This window comes from Octopus bimaculoides, chromosome 9 (genome assembly GCF_001194135.2).
Source record: "Octopus bimaculoides isolate UCB-OBI-ISO-001 chromosome 9, ASM119413v2, whole genome shotgun sequence".
NCBI lineage: Eukaryota > Metazoa > Mollusca > Cephalopoda > Octopoda > Octopodidae > Octopus > Octopus bimaculoides.
In genome coordinates this window covers 88,682,285-88,699,587 of record NC_068989.1, presented here as the reverse complement: position 1 = coordinate 88,699,587, position 17,303 = coordinate 88,682,285, and the positions used below count along the sequence as shown (strand labels likewise).

The 17,303-nt window shown below is 38.0% G+C and overlaps 1 protein-coding gene across 8 annotated transcripts in view; it reads right to left on the bottom strand.

The window, feature by feature from the left end:
* The window catches only part of LOC106872449 (cyclin-dependent kinase 12), a 150,618-nt gene that overhangs the window by 63,387 nt on the left and 69,928 nt on the right, over positions 1–17,303 (bottom strand). For all 8 annotated transcript variants that reach the window (XR_008264937.1, XR_008264936.1, XM_052970862.1 and 5 more), the window contains exons 2-6: positions 16,375–17,046; positions 8,772–8,981; positions 6,022–6,158; positions 5,129–5,299; positions 2,851–3,040 (exon numbers count right to left, since the gene is read on the bottom strand). Coding sequence is in view for 6 of the 8 variants with exons in the window: in XM_052970862.1 (XP_052826822.1) it covers positions 2,851–3,040; positions 5,129–5,299; positions 6,022–6,158; positions 8,772–8,981; positions 16,375–17,046 (1,380 nt within the window). In the remaining 2 variants the exon portion in view is untranslated. The remainder of the gene's footprint in view (positions 1–2,850; positions 3,041–5,128; positions 5,300–6,021; positions 6,159–8,771; positions 8,982–16,374; positions 17,047–17,303) is intronic.

Genomic DNA, 17,303 nt, shown 5'->3' with positions numbered 1-17,303 from the left:
TTCGTGGCACCGGCAGGCAGCAGTGCTCTTTCGTGGCACCGGCAGGCAGCAGTGCTCTTTCGTGGCACCGGCAGGCAGCAGTGCTCTTTCATGGCACTGGCAGGCAGCAGTGCTTTTTCGTGGCACAAGCACCAGTGCTTTTTCCTGGCACCATTCACTGACAGGGTCACCAATTACCTTGCAAGATAAAAAATGCAAAAATCTGTCTCAACTGAAAGTTATTTAAAAAAATTTCTCCAAATTATTTATTTTAAAAATTGATTTAAAAACATAGACAGAGAATTGAAATAGAAAGAGATAATCTAGGATGCCCCTCATGCCATATACTTTAAATATGCAACTTCACCAAGTGTTATACCTCTTAATCCTTGAAACCAAAAATAAAGTAATTTAGTCTCTATCACTCTCTCGTCATAGTTAATCTTTTGACAAAAACCAACTTACATATTGTAGTTTCTGACAACACAAGGAGATATAGCTTAATCTTTGACAACTGAAATCACATAATTAATATCGGACAACTAGAATCATGCATCAAATATGAGTCTTTCTTATCAACAGCCAAATTTTTATAGATTAAAGGAAGAGGAGGGCAAAAATGTAGAAATATTAAAGTGTCAGAAGAAAGTGATTCAACAGCGTGGGTTGTAAAACCAGAAGCCGTGTGGCCAGAACCTCCTGGGAAGAAACCATAGCAAGGGTCATTCCACAATTGAATTGAAACAGCCAAGGAAAGAGACAGGCGTGAAGAAGCCAAAAATTAAGTGGCTGCCAAAGAACAAAAGAAAAAAAGAGAAAGAAGAAACACACTCAACACCAGAGCTGAAGACACCTCCGAAAGGATGGGGTCTGCCACATCAAAAACGGTAGAGGTGTTGGGGCCGAAACCAGACGTGGTTCCTCCTGATGATGTTATTAGCCACTGGATCCTATAAAGGAGCTGTTGGGGTAGCAAACTACGAACCATGGTTGGAATTCCTTTTGAACAGAAAAAGGATTTTTCACAAAAGGAAACAATCAACCTATTCTTTGCCCTTTCACTTCTCCATGATATAATGACAGCTATTCTGAAAGTCCACAGATCAACTATTACATCCGTTTCAGGAATGTATCAGTTTATTTACTAATCCTTCAGTAAATATAAAAATTGGCTGCTGATAAGAGGAAAGTACCCAAGCATGTGATACCCCAATACACACATCTTCATCTGCTGCATTCTTAAATCACATCTACATGATATCCTAGTCATGTGGTTAAAAAGTTTGCTTCCTAAGCACATAGTTTTGGGTTCAGTCCCACTGTGTGGTACCTTGGGTAAGTGTCACCTATTATAGTCCTGGGCCAACCACAAAACCTTGTGAATGGATTTCGTAGATAAAAAGTGATGAAAAAATCCATTACACACACACACACACACACACAGAGGCATCTGTGTGTGTGTCCTTGTCTTAACATCATGTGACAGTTGTAAATGAGTATCACTGTCATACATGCAGTGTTATTCAGTATTTTCGATATTTTGCTTAAACATGTCTGGCCATGGGAAAATATTACTTTACTTGGAAACAAGTCGTGGTTGGTGACAGAAAAGATATCCAGCTGTAGAAAATATACTTTAATAGACTCCATTTTCCCCATGCAAGCATTGAAAAGAGGACATTAAAAATGGTGATGATAACAATGATCCTCCTGAATTTCTTATCTTAATCTATGATATTCTCAAGATATATTGTTATAATCTGTAGCTTCCCCAAGTCATATTTTTAGCTATAAGACACTTCAGGTTACATATCTTATATGAGACATACCAGAAGCTTCCTTCCAGTGGGGTTTGGATCATGGTATAGGGTGATGGGGTTCAATGCTAAATAAATATTCACCCTCACCATTCATTCTCGTTTAACATCTGCTTTCCATGCTGGCATGGGTCGGACAGTCTGATAGGGAACCAGTGAGCTGCACGGCTGTGTCGGGTTCCAATGTCATCTTTGGAATGGTTTCTATGATTGGATGCCCTTCCTAAGACCAACCACTAAAAGGGAGTATTTGGAAGGGGAAGGTGGTGGTTGGTGGCTTTATGCCAGGTGTTTTGCTATAGAAGAGATACAGGACTGGAGGAGATAAGAGGAGGGAAGTGATGGGGGTGATAGAGTAAAGCTTCACAGAGCAAGGTGAACATAAGAGAAGATAATGGACAGTGGATGATGGGAGGGGGGAGAGATAGTGTGTTGATGTAATTATGTCGAATAATATGAACTGCATAAACCAAGGTGGTTTAACCCTTTCGTTACTGTATTTATTTTGAGATGCTCTGTGTTTCTTTCAATTACTTTAAATATAACAAAGAATTTAGCAAAATAACTTAGTTATCATTAAGCTAGTGTTAGGAACATAAATTGTGATTAAGGTTTGGTGGAAGATTTTAATTCAAAACTTATGGAAACAAGACATTTGTACTACAGAGTCAGAGGTGGTTTCAGCCAGGTTGGTATCAAAAGGGTTGAATTTATCATTTGTTAACCCTTTTGTTACCATATTTCTGTTGAGATGTTCTGTGTTTCTTTCAATTGATTTTAAATATAACAATAAAGAATTTAGTAAAATAACTAGGTTATCATTCAGCTAGTGTTAGGAACATAAATTGTGACTAAGGTTTGGTGGAAGATTTTAATTCAAAACTTATGGAAACAAGACATTTGTACTACAGAGCCAGGGGCGGTTTCAGCCGGGTTAGTAATGAAAGGGTTAATGGAAGCTGTGTAGTTTGTGAAGTGTTTAACAATGTATTGAGCAGTAAAGAAGATGAGTGAGACACCCTTGACTGGTCTCAAAATGTATGTCATTACCAACCTATTGTTAAGCAGGATGTTCGAACATTTGATGTCACGATGAAGGAAGTCTTTCTTGTGGCAATAGTTTAATCCGTCAAGAAGCTGCTTGATGAAGGAAGCGATATGATCCTGGTTGAAGTGTACTAAACCGGACTCTAACAGACCCATCAGGTCATGGTCCATGTATTCAAAAACTAGATAGAAGGCACCTGAACAAGAAACAAAAATAAAAGTTTTAAAAAATTATAAAAAGCACAAAAATAAAACAAAGAAAATTACCAAAAGTCAAAACAAAATGTGTATATATTTGGTAGGGTAGGGATGAGGGTTGGGCGTTGAACAAAAAGACTGCTATGAAGAGTTGGTGTTTAGGAGATGAAGTGAAGAGCTTCAGGTGGGTTTTGGTGAGATCTGTTAATTTTATTTGAAACACTGATACTGAAATAAAGTTTTTCTCTTTGCTTAGATTTATCTTTAATAAGTTAAATGATATTTTCTGGTATACAAGTCAAATTTTTCAGATCAAAATTTACAGCCAAAAAGCAGGTACCAAGACTACTCTAGAGGACTGAAAATTCTATGAATTGAAATGCGATAGGATTTAGAAAGATAGTGATGAGGTTTAAATATTTACACTACACTTTTTCACTATAAACTACACTGACTTGTATACCAGAAAATACACCAGTTACATAGTAACAGCTGAAATAAAAAAAAATTTTAATGTTTAATTCATAGCCAAAATAGTCAAAGAGAAAAAGCAAACTTTTTGGTGGTATTTCTCATATCATAATTATAGCCCAGAAAAAACCCAAAACATTGATTAAATTTGTAGATGTAGGATGAATGAGTTAGGAAGTGGAATTATAGCTCAAACCTCATGAATTCAACCCCACCATTGATATTTCATTGTATTTCTACATTGTCAATCAGTACTTTGGTACTACTTATGTGCAGTTTCAGACAAGGGCCCACTTATCATAGAATCCGTCCCTGGTTCTGATTACAAATGGTGTGCAGTGGTATATACACCAAGCAATGTTCATTGCAACATACACAGACAGCCACAACCAGCTGCTCCTCTTCCTCACAAGTAATTCTAATTAATTAATACGTTTGTTCATGCAACTGTTGACAGCCTCTTATCCCTCACATTATGTTGAGACTTAATACAGAAGATGAGAGCACCCCCACCCCACCCCCACCAAACACAAACCACTTTCTAACCTTTCTGGAATTCACGTTTCCCTGCTGAGAGTAACTAACAGGGGTTACAACCAAGAGTCAACCAAATGGATCACAAGTCTATAAGGTCGCAGTAATGGTCATGGGCACCATCCCCTCATCATCATCATCATCATCATTTTAACATCCACCGTGCCATCCTTGCATGAACTGGATGGAGCTTACTGAGGCAGAGCTTCTACAGTGAGATGCCTTTCCTGTCACCAACCTTTACCTGTTTCCAAGTAAGGTAATATTTCCCCATGTCCATACATGTTCTCACAGAATATTGGAAATGAATGACACACTTCTGCTATGACAGTGACATCTATTTATCTATAACTATCATACTGTCAAGACAAGGACACACATGCATACACCTGTATGTACACTGTGCTTCTTTCAGTTTCCACCTACTAAATCCACCCAAAAGGCTTTAATCAACCTGAGGCCACAGTAGAAAACGTTTGCCAATGATGCCATGGAGTGGGACACAACCCAGTAACATGTGGTTGGGAAGCAAACTTCTGGAACAAACAGCCATGCTTGTGTCTAGTTCACTTGACTAATCCATAAAAAAAAAAAAAACCAGATAAAAAAGAAAAAATCCACCTCTCCTCGCAAGTTCTTGAGAGCAATTTATGTATGCAAATAGGCTATATTGATGAATACAGTTAACAGTCCTGTATAGATAGGATCGTATCCAGAAGTTTGGGTGGAGATTACATCTGGAATAGGTGCTTTGTAGTTAACCTTCTCATTTTGACCGTGGTCTTTGTTAATTCAGAGCTGACCCAGGGTTAAAACAACAACAAAGATCAATGAAATAATCCTTTCTACTAAAGGTACAAGGCCTGAAATTTGTGGAGGAGAGGACCAGTCAATTACAGCGACCACAAAGAATTTACTGACTCCAAAAAACGGATGAAGGATAAAATCAAGCTTGGTGGAATTTGAACTCAGAATGTGAAGACAGATGAAATGCCGCTAAGCATTTTGCGCAGCGTGCTAATGATTCTGCCACCTTGCTGCCCTAAAGTTCTATGAAATAATAATAATGTGAGAAGAAATACCTTTGTCTTTCCTAAAATCCAGAGCATCCTGTTTATCTGTGACGATTTCCTTCAAGTTGACAATGTTGGGGTGGTTCAGCTGTCGCAAAATTTTGATCTCCCGCACTGCTGTGATGGGGAAACCTTCTTTCTCATTTTCTAAACGAACCTTTTTCAATGCAACAAGTTCACCTGCAGATCAAAAAAAAAAAAAGGAACATGAATAAAGAGCGAAAGAAATAAATTAAAGTTTTATATTTAAAAAAAAAGCAATAAATTCAAGAATATAGATATAAATTTCACAGAAAGAAGGTTGGTGACTTGCTGTACTTGAGAAGACATACCAAGCTAAGTAAAAGCTTGGTTGTCCTTGAATACAGGCTTGTTGCATGCATCCCTCTCCAGCTGAGCATACCTAAGCTTGTGGACTTGTGGGTGCTGATGCCACGTAAATGCACCCAAGCTGGAGCTGTGTAAAAGCACCCAGTACACTCTGTAAAGTGGTTGGTATTGGGAAGGGCATCCAGCTGTAGAAACCATGCTAAAACAGACATGGGGCCTAAGCAGCTCTTCAGCTGGCCAACTCCTGTCAAACTGTCCAACCCATGCCAGCACTGAAAAACAGACATTAAATGATGATGATACATGCATGTGTGTGTATGTGCATAGGGTTAAGATGATTACTTCTCAACCATTTGGTTTCAGATTCAGTCCTCCTGTGTGTGATGGCTTAAACAGCAGCCAAAGACTGACCAAAGTTCTGTCAGTGGATGTGTGTGTGTGTGTGTGCGTGCGTGTAGTTTCAAATTATGCAATAGGGGATTTGGATTAAAATCTATGTGCCATAATGGTAGGAGCTTGTCTCTAGTTCTTCCATGGAACTTACTATAAAATAATGGTAGAGTGAAACTTACCAGAAAATGTGTCTTCAGCTTTGTAAACCTGCCCATAGGTTCCTTCACCAATTTGACAGATCTTTCGGAATACTTCAACGCAGCGCTCCCCCCAGTCACCTTTGTTTCTTTCATTATAACGACGCTTGTGACAGATTCTGCAAAAGAAAAGAACATCAATTTGATGACACTTTCTCATTAGGCAACGCTAAAATTTCATGATAAAGAGAACTCCTAATGTAGCTGTCACCATCATCACTTCACTGCCATCATCATCATTTTATCATACACTTTTCCATATTTACATGGGTGAAGCAGAACTTGTTGAGGTGGACTTTCGTGGTAGATCTTTTATGTGCAGGTGACACGTAATACACCATTTCGAGCGTGGCCTTTGCCAGTAAGACATCCAAGCGAGATTGTTGCCAGTGCCAATGGACTGGCTCTTGTGCAGATGGCACGTAAAACACACCATTTCGAGCGTGGCCGTTGCTAGTACCTATCTGACTGGCCCTCGTGCCGGTGGCACGTAAAAGCACCGACTACACTCTCGGAGTGGTTGGCATTAGGAAGGGCATCCAGCTGTAGAAACTCTGCCAAATCAGATTGGAGCCTGGTGTCGCCTCCTGGTCCACCAGTCCTGAGTCAAATCGTCCAACCCATGCTAGCATGGAAAGCGGACGTTAAACGACGATGATGATATATGTACACACACACCCTTATTCTGTGTTAGAAGTGTGTAGCATGTGATATAAGTTTATGCACAAGGCAGACACAAATTAAGTTCTAGGCTATGGCTTAGCTCTGTTGACCTTCCACTCACTCAACTAGAAAAGTCAACAGATTGATAAGAAATCATTGGTGTAAGCAGTATAAATTAACATTACTGCTTCTTTAATTGATCATGTGACCACTGAAGTCAACAGTCATTTACCATGTATCAGAAAGATCTTCCTTGAAATTCTTGAGAAGGTATTTGGAGAGAAGAGTTGGCAAGCAGAATGATTTAGATGAAGCATGACATCAAGCAAGGTTATTGTTGAAAGGTCTTTGGTTTGGCCATCAAGCACAGACCAAATTTCTTGAATGCCATTATAAGTTGTTTTCTGAAAGCATCAGTTGTATACCAGCAAACACCGTTTGAAATCATAAATTTTTCAAGCTGTATACGCCCACATAACCAATAAAAGTGTTTTTGAAAGGGACAATAGGTGGCTTGTTAGATGCCTTGTATCTTCTCTTAACCCTTTCGTTACTGTATTTAGTCTGAGATGCTGTGTTTCTTTCAATAACTTTAAATATAACAAAGAATTTAGTAAAATAACTTAATTATAACTCAGCTAGTGTTAAGAAAATAAATTATGACTAAGGCTTGGTGGAAGTTTTTAATTCAAAACTTATGAAAACAAGACATTTGTAGTACAGAGCCAGAGATGGTTTCAGCCAGGTTGGTAATGAAAAGGTTAAGCAAGACACATATTCCTCTCTATCATCTTTCACTTCTGTCAATACTACACCTTCAATCACTCAAGGGGCTCACTTATCATTTAATATCTTTTAGATCCCAAACCAGCATGGATTTGGACAGGTCTGTTCCAACAAAATGTTAAGCAACATGTCATACTCTTCATCGTTTGATACAAAAACCACCAATGAAAACTACCTATTTCTCTTGTTCTGTAAATCATGCTTATATCTGTCTGTCTGTCTGTCTATCCATCTACACACACACACATACGATGGCAGTTTCTTCATGTCTGAAGATCACGAGGGAAAATGGCACATCTTCAAGAGGCTACGTAAACCTGACGCTGCAGGGCTTTTCTTTTCTTGCCTGCTGTTAGTAACTTTGAACTCAGAATCAATCTCCTCAATCTGATTCCACTCTTTCAGTTTTGGAGGCTCACCACAGTGGATCAGTGAGCTAAGATGCCAGCAGCGACCATCAAGCTGTAATTGGAATGGCCTTCTCCAAGGTGAATTGCCTCACAGGAGAGCTCTACATCACCTGAAGGACTCCATTCCCTGATGTGCTATCAAGGCTGACTCCCCGAGCCTTTTTCTTTCACAAGACATCCATATGGTAGTGAGGGTATATATCTGGGAATCAAACATATGATACAGCGACCATGAGTGCTACACACGAAACATCAAGCCACAAACCTTCACACACACACACACACACACATTGCTTTTGTTAAGAGAATCTAGAAATTTTGGGACATGAAATATATTAGTTTTAATGGTGGAACTCAAAGGAGATGAAGCTATAAATAATTCTAATTTTGGAACAAGGCCAGCAAGCCTGAAAGGAGAGGGCAAATTGATTACATTATTGACCCCAGTTCTTCACTGGTACTTTATTTTATTGAGCTTGAAAGGATGAAAGGCAAAGTTGACGGCAGGAGGATTTGAACTCAGAACATAAAGAGTCAGAAAAAATACTACTAAACATCTTGTCTGACTCGTTAACGATTCTGTCAGCAGACCATCTTGCAACTTTTCCCATCCAATGGATTCTTTTTTTTAACCCCAATATTTGCAAGTTATTATTTATAGATTTTTCTACATTGTATTCCATGATTAAAAGTGATTTATAAATATAGGTTTGGGTAGTGTAGGCATGTGTATGTGTGTGAACACTTGCCCAGCCCCACCACACAGAAATACCCATAGCAAGCAGTCCTACATTCTACCAACACAATTGCTGTTCAGGTAGTACCACATAACACACCACCACCACCACCACGCTTTCACACATTGTAACTCACTTTGGTCTCTTTAACTTTGGAGCAGCCGACACGTTAGAATCAATTCTGCTCTTCATCTCCATCATTTCCAAACCTAGGGATGACGGCTTGATATCACCTTGACTATCTATGTCGATATCAACCTCCTGATCAGGGTCGTCAACAACTGGTGGCATTGGTAAGTCCGTGATGCGTCGGTGTCTTACAGGAGACAACACAACCTGTTGTTCACTGCAAAAAAATAAATAAAAACAAAAAACAAAGTGGTTAGGTTTGACGCAAAAGAGAGATAAATCAGAGATAAGAAGTGTAAAAGAAAGACAAATAAATAGTAAAGGAAATAACACAGTGTAAAATCTGCGTCAATATTAACATCCTTGTGAGGGGAGAATTAGTCTCATACACATGCAAGTGTGTGTGTGTGTGTGTGTGTGTGTGTGTGTGTGTGTGTGTGTGAGTGAATGTAGGTATCTGCTTATGTATAGCACTTACAGAAAACATATTAATTCACACACACACACACACTACAGATGCATTTAATCTACTAAAATATATACATGAACGTGTGCAAAACAATGTAGACTAAATATCTGGGGACAATAAACAAATGATCTAAATTTTTCTCAATTAGTCACACTAAACAAATATTGTGATTTTTCCTCATAATCATCGTCGTCATTTAATGTCCGCTTTCCATGCTGGCATGGGATGGACGGTTTGACTGAGGACTGGCAAGCCAGAAGGCTGCACTGGGCTCCAATCTGATTTGGCAAGGTTTTTACAGCTGGATGCCCTTCCTAACGCCAACCACCTTCAATTTGGATGGATGGATTTATATATCTATGTATATATATATATATATATATATATATATATATATATACACACACACACACACACACACATATGTATATATACCATGCCAAATCAGACTGGAATCTGGTGCAGCTCCCTAACTTGTTAGCTCTAGTCAAACTGTCCAACCCATGCTAGCATAGACAACGGATGTATGATGATGATGATATATACGTTTGTGTGTATGTGTCATATAGCCAACTGGAGACGATGCCTCCTGGGGCTAAATTACAGCAACATTCGTCCTAAACCAGGACTGCCATGTTATGTTGGCAAATAATCTTTAAACTCAGTTAACATCACCCCTACTCTAATCCACACCATACTTAGGATAATTAAATATTTACTTCACTCCTATCATACTGTCAAATGGTTAAATAGTGATTTATACAACATCCCTACTACTATTACTACTATTTCACACACATTGTCTTATTGTGATAACAGCTTTATTGTTGCAGCTATTACCGCAATAAAAAATACTGGGATGACAGACCACAATTGCCTTCCCAGGAATTCATTACAATTTTCTCCGTATCAACGTACAATTTACAATTAAGCCATCATCATCATTTCCTGGAATTGCTGGTTTTAGTGTGGACAGTGATGTGTCTATGTATGTTTGGTAACTAAGTGATTAATCTGCATGTACACTGATGTATCTATACAATGGATATACAGTAACAAATTGACTATTTAGTGTGTACAATGATGTTATTTATATAATCTCTACATGATAACCAAGTAGCTATGTGCTGTGATGTCACTATATAATGTGACCCAAAAGTAGGTTTACAGTTATTCAACTATCTCTTTTGCATTCATATATTAACAGTTTAGATCTTAATCATAAAAAAAAAAAGAAATATGAAACCATTATTCTATGCTAATTTAGTTTCCGGTTTGTAAGAGAAATTTAAATGTAATAAAATGTTTTAAAAGAAATCCTAAGTGCCTACGTGATAACTGTAAATTTACTTTCAGGCCACCCTGTATAGTAACTGACTAATTTATGGTCTACTGTGATATCTCTATATAATGTGTGTGTAGTAACAAAATGACTAATTTAGTACATGTGATCTCTCTACACAATGCATGTATGGTAGCTAACTGACTATTTCAGTGTGTGTATGTATGGAGACAAACTAATTCTCAACCAGGGTCCACATGAACCTTGGGGCACAATATAAGATTTTGTGGGGTCCGTGTAAGCAAAAGAATAAATTGGGGAACCACAGTAGTATTTGAAAGGTCCATGAAAAGATCTGGTACTAGGTTTCTTACTCTATCGTTTCACATAATTCAACATGTTTTTCCAGCCACTGAAACATGTTCTCTCGGACAAATGAACGTGTGAAAAAGATTTGAAAGCAATATCAGTAAAACTAGTTTTTAACCATTTCATATTCAAACCGGCCATATCCAGCCAAAATATTCTACATGTTTTTTGTTCAAACCAGCTAGATCCAGCCTCTCACATCTACCCTGCAATGTCCTTCTAAAAATAAGTAATCACATTTTGAAAATCTCAAAGCTACAAGATAATCCACCATTAATTCAAAACAATGTGAATAACTAGGCATAACATTTGACAAAATAATCTGAATGCTAAAGGGTCAAACATAGAATAGCTGTGGAGATCCATTCAAACAAAATAGTAACCAAAGAGGTCTATAGGTAAAAAATGGTGGCGACCCACTGGTTTGGTGTAAAGCAATGTTATTTATATAATGTACAGTACTTAATTTATCGACCCTGAAAGGATGAAAGGCAAAGTCAACCTCTGCGGAATTTGAACTCAGAACATAACGGCAGATGAAATACTGCCAAGCATTTCACCCGGCAGGGTAACGTTTCTGCCAGCTCACCGCCTTCTTTCAGTTTCTGTCAACCAAATCCACTCACAAAGCTTTGATCGGCCCAAGGCTATGGGAGAAGACACTCACCCAAAGCGTCATGCAGTCAAACTGAACCCAAAACCATGCGGTTGGGAAGCAAGCTTCTTACCATGTAGCCATGCTTGTGCCAGGATAATCTAAACTAAAAATAAGCTCAGAGAAATAACTCAGAGAGGCCAATAGTGGTCTTACAAAAGACAGGAGATTGAGTTAAAACAAAGTAAACTGTTTTCCTATGTCTCTATGCATAAATTGATTTCCAGATAGATTTTTGTTCTTGTTTTAAACAACCAGATAACTTCCTACAGCTAGTCACTCAACCATGAAGCAAGGTAAGCAATCTCTCTAAAATATTTATCTCACACATTAATATGCCAAGAACCTTTTTGTATGCATAACTAAGTAATTTGAACTTGGTGTATGACTAGTATAAATGCACAAGCCAACAAAGAGGTCTCTGTGCTGTTGCCTGATTTGCTAGAAATAACAGGTAAATCTCTCCTATAGTCACAGAAAGAAGGCCACATCAGATAATGTAATTCTCAATTTACTTGCTAGAAATAACAGACAAATCTCCTCATAATCACACTTTGCCTTCTTAAAAAAAAAAGAGGACTCTGACCCTATCAGATAATGCGATGCCTGCTGCACTGTATCTATGGAAAAGATGGGATTATTACAGGTGGAATGTTTTGGATGAATCTGCTCGATCAGGATTAGCCTGGGGTTAAATAACTTGTACAGTCTGATTAACCATAGACTGGACAAGCAAGACCTTGGATTTATTAATAAAATGATAACCCCATCTTTCTCTCTCTCTCTGCCCACATTTGTTGGTACAGGAAAGGGTCAGTATTCAGCTTGAATTGTAGCAGATCAATAACTAAACAGTTTTTTTTCTGCTCGCATTGGTATAGTCGATGAAGCAAAATATTTTTATTGTAGATAACGCTCTTCCTCGTACCATTAAACACTCAACTGTGAAATAGAGTGTAGAGTCTGTTTTTTGTTACAGAGATAAGGAAGGAAGGAAGGATACAGAGATGGATAAAACAGATAAGACAACTGGATGAACAGACAAAGCAACGGATAGATAACAAGATTCACATTACAATCAATATGGAAGGATAAACACTATACAAGATTCCACGAGATCAATCAATAATAATAATAATAATTATCATCATTGTAGTTGTCATCATCACCACTACTCTTCAGAAGAGAAAGAAAGAGAATATTAACAGAGCTGTTTGTTCCCAGCAGGATCTCTGTTTTATGGTTTCAATTTCCTTTCTAAAACTCTTTCCCTCTTCACGTCCTCGTCTCTCACCGGACACTATTTCACAACCAGACAAGTTGAGGCACGTAAAATAACGGCTATTTGTAGAAGTTAGATTTGCCAAACTCCCACCCACTGACCAACATTATTAGCAGCATTCCCTAGCTAATGTCCTGTTTATCGTTACTTCACCTATCTTAATCCATTAATGCACAGTGCTCTGTATTGGAAGATCCTAACTCTAATGTTAATGTACTAAAATAATTTTGTTGCGTAAATAAGGAAAATAAAACTAATCACAACTGATATTTAATTAATCCAATCAAATTACATGTGTGACAGTATCATAAATAAGAAGTAACTTGGTGAGAAAATACCATGAAATAAAGAGAAGATAAAAAGACCCAATGTCATTTTAAAATAATGAAATTACTGTGCATAGTGCTCAGGTGCACTACAACTCATCAAAGGTGCATGTACAGTACACAGAATTATGTACAAAAGTCAGGAAAGGGAACAGTGTATGAGTCATGATATACATGGAAGCGGGGGGAGGGGGGTATCAGGTGTAGCGTTGGCGAAATTCAGGAAGCAGTGAGGTTTTAAAGTATGTAATGTCTTGGCAACTAACAACTGATGCAGGTAGTTTGTTCTGCGCTTCAGCAACTCTGAGTGTGAAAAAATGTTTCTGAAAGTCATGGGAGCTTTTGTTATTATATAGAAGATATATCAGACAGTGAGTGCTATGTCTTTTTGTCCGACATCATTTCATCAAACGTCTTTTCATCCGATGAATTTTTCGTCCAACGACAAATCCTATCAATAAAATTCTCAATGATTATTTGATGTTCATTTTCACATTGTTTTCCAAAGAGTTTATTTAAAATTGGAGAAAAAGTCGGTGTACAAAAAAATTATCGGAAAAAAGATGTTGGACCAAAAGACATGGACGAAGAGACTTTGGACAAAGTAACATCAGTCGAAAAATCAGGTCACGATGTGACACATCTAAACTAAGAATATGTGCAGGACCTAATACAGGAGCCTATTATACAAGTGAGAGGGTAGTAGATGATGATTTTCAAGAAGAAATCTTCATCTTCATCCCCTCTGTCTTAATTCTTTTGTTTCAGTTATTTGATTGTGGCCATGCTTTAGCACCACCTTTAGTCAAACAAATCAACCCCAGGACTTATTCTTTGTAAGCCTAGTACTTATTCTGTCGGTCTCTTTAGCCGAATTGCTAAGTTACGGGGACATAAACACACCAACATCGGTTGTCAAGCGATAGCAGGACAAACACAGACACACACACACACATATATGCATATATGCATATATATATATATATATATATATATATATATATATATATATATAACAGGCTTCTTTTCAGTTTCCATCTAACAAATCCACTCCCAGGGCTTTAGTCTGCCCAAGGCTATAGAAGAAGACATTTACCCAAGGTGTCACACAGTGGGACTGAACTCAGGACAATGTGGTTGGGAAGCAAGCTTCTTATCACACGGCCATGCCACACTTACATGGGTCAGACAGAAACTAGTGAGGCGGATTTCCCACCGCTGGATGCTCTTCCTGTCACCAACCCTCACCTGTTTCCAAGCAAGGTACTATTTCCCCATGACCAAAGAAGTTTGCAACCCATACACATTGTGAAGTGATTGACATTAGGAAAGAATCCAGCCACAGAAACCATGCCAAAGCTGACATTGGAGCTCTGTGCACCCTTATGACTTGCCAGATCCTGTCAAACCCTCCAATCCATGCCAGCATAGAAAAGAGACACTAATCCTTTTGTTGCTGTATTTATTTAGAGATGTACTGTGTTTCTTTCAATTAATTTAAATATAACAAAGAATTTAATAAAATAACTTAGTTATCATTAAGCTTGTGTTGGGAACATGAATTGTGACTGAAGTTTGGTGGAAGATTTTAATTCAAAACTTATGAAAACAAGACATTTGTACTCAGAGCCAGAGGTGGTTTCAGCAGGGTTGGTAACGAAAGGGTTAAATGCTGATAATGATAAGCACATATGTAAAGTTTACTTCCTTTAACCTGAAAAAAATTCATTATATTTTTGCCACAGTTCCTATCTCTGTTAACACTCTATTCAGAATCTATTTTTACGGTCAACAGATTGTAAAAGACGTTACATAAACAAGAAAAGCCAGAGAAACTAATTACAAATTAATCAAATTTTCAAAAGTCCACATCACTAATTTGTTTTAATTATCCATAAAGCTGAAGTAATTCGTGTATTAAACAATAAAAATGCCAACAGAAACTATAGGTAATGTAAATGTGATAAAGTAGCAAGAGAGACTGTACAGTGCTGCTGTCATGATCAGAATACAATTAGAACTATCTAAGTCATATAAGTGTGTGCATGCGTGCATACACATGTGCACACATACATACAAATATTGCAAAACAAAACAGGAGAATTGTTTATATAACAGTTACATCTTCCTATGCACATTTCATTAACAATGTATAAAGATCAATTAAATAAGCAAAATCCTCCAAGCTGATGACTGTGTAACTTTCATTAGTAATCTTTAGTATTCATACTGGACTGTCAACAGCATTGCCATATCAACTGCTACAAAAATACACGTTTGAGAGTTAGGTCACCTCTGGAGATTTGTCGATGCAACTTCCTAATAGGATTTTTCCCTTATGGAACTAATATTTTTTATTCGTTTATTTGTTTCAATCGGCTGACTGTGGTCATGCTGGAGCACTGCCTTTAGTCAAAGAAATCAATCTCAGGACTTCTTCTTTGTAAGCCTAGTACTTATTCTAGCGGTCTCTTTTTGCCAAACTGCTAGATTACGGGAACATAAACATACCAACATTGGTATTCATGTGATGGTGGGGTGGGGGTGGGGGGTCAAACACACACACACACACACAAGGTAGTTCTTTCAGTTTTCATCTACTAAATAAACTCACAAGAATCTAGTTGATCTGAAACTATACTAGAAGACACTAGTACAAGGTGCCATGAAGTGGAATTGAACCTGAAACTAGGTTGGCAAACTTCTTAATGTGCATGCACACGCAAGCACACACAGAGTTTTTTCTTTCAGCCATTCAACTGCAGCCATCCTGGGACACTGCTTTCAAAGTTTATCAAATTCAGCTCAGGATTTATTGTAACAATCTCTCTTAGTTCAACTGCTAATTTACAGGGCATAAACATTAGTATTACTTTTAAATGTAGACACATGCACACACAAACTATTATAATCACTTTCGACTTGCTTTTCCATGCTGGCAAGAGTCCAGCGGGTTTTCTGAGGCAGATTTTTGACTGGATGCCCTTCCAGTTGCAACCACATTAGTAATCTCTTACACACACAATAAGCTCTTGCACAGTTTCTGTCCACTAAATTTTAATTCAAAATGCACTGCTCTAACCAGCGCTTTGGTAGAAACTCATGCAGCCATGCAACTGGACTGAACTGGGAACTTTGTGGTTTTGAAGTGAACTTCTTGACCATGGTACCATGCCTGTACCTCCACAACAAAATGTTTGGTAGAAAATAAACTACAAACTGCTTACCTTGGTGGTGTTTGTTCTGGAGAGTCAGATTCACTCTCAATTTCTTCTACAGGTAACACTTGGGGGAGAGGTAGTCTTTTCATAACCTGTTTTCTGTCTGGCTCTGGGGTTGGCATTTTTGGCTCAGGTTTCACCTCAGGGGACAAAGGCTCAGCAGGAATAGGGGTTAACTCTTCTTTCTGTTCCGCTTCAGATTCTTCACAGAAAATCTCAGATTTGTTCTTTGGAGTCTCTAGTTTAATAGGGGTCTTTTCCTCTTCACATTTATCTTTCGAATGATCAGATTTAGGAGTGGGAACTTCTGATTCCCCTTTCACTGAAGGGCTCCGATGTGAATCAGATGAAGGTGAATGTGATGGAGTCCTTTCCACTATTTCTATTATCACTTGTGGTGAGTCTTTTGTCATTTTTCTGTTTCTAGGCACATACTGACTAGACTTACTCGCCTTTACTTTATTTAATTCAGCCCCTAAACTGTTACAATATTTCACGTTAGAATAACTAATTTTGGTGCCAGCTAAAGACCGGCCCCTGGAATGACTGCGAGACCTAGTTCGTCTCCATGTGTAGTGACGACCACGACTGCGAGATCGCGATCGACTACGGTGTGCCCATTTCTGGGCATATGGACTTGGACTGCGACTTTTGGACTTCCTTAACCGATATCGTGGCCTGAAAAGAAACAAAAAAACAAAATTAATCAAGTCATTAAATTAGAAAATATTAAATTCAAATGTTTTCAGTAACATTATTAGTCCAGTGTCAATGAAGAAGAAATAAGTGGCACATTGAAAAAAAAAAGAGAGGTCTTCAGCAATGTTTTCATAATTCTAAATGGCAATACATCTAATTTACAGTTATGACACAGAGTCTTCTAATTAGATGTGTGGTGTGAAATAAAGCATAATTAAATAGCAGTGCTTTTGCAG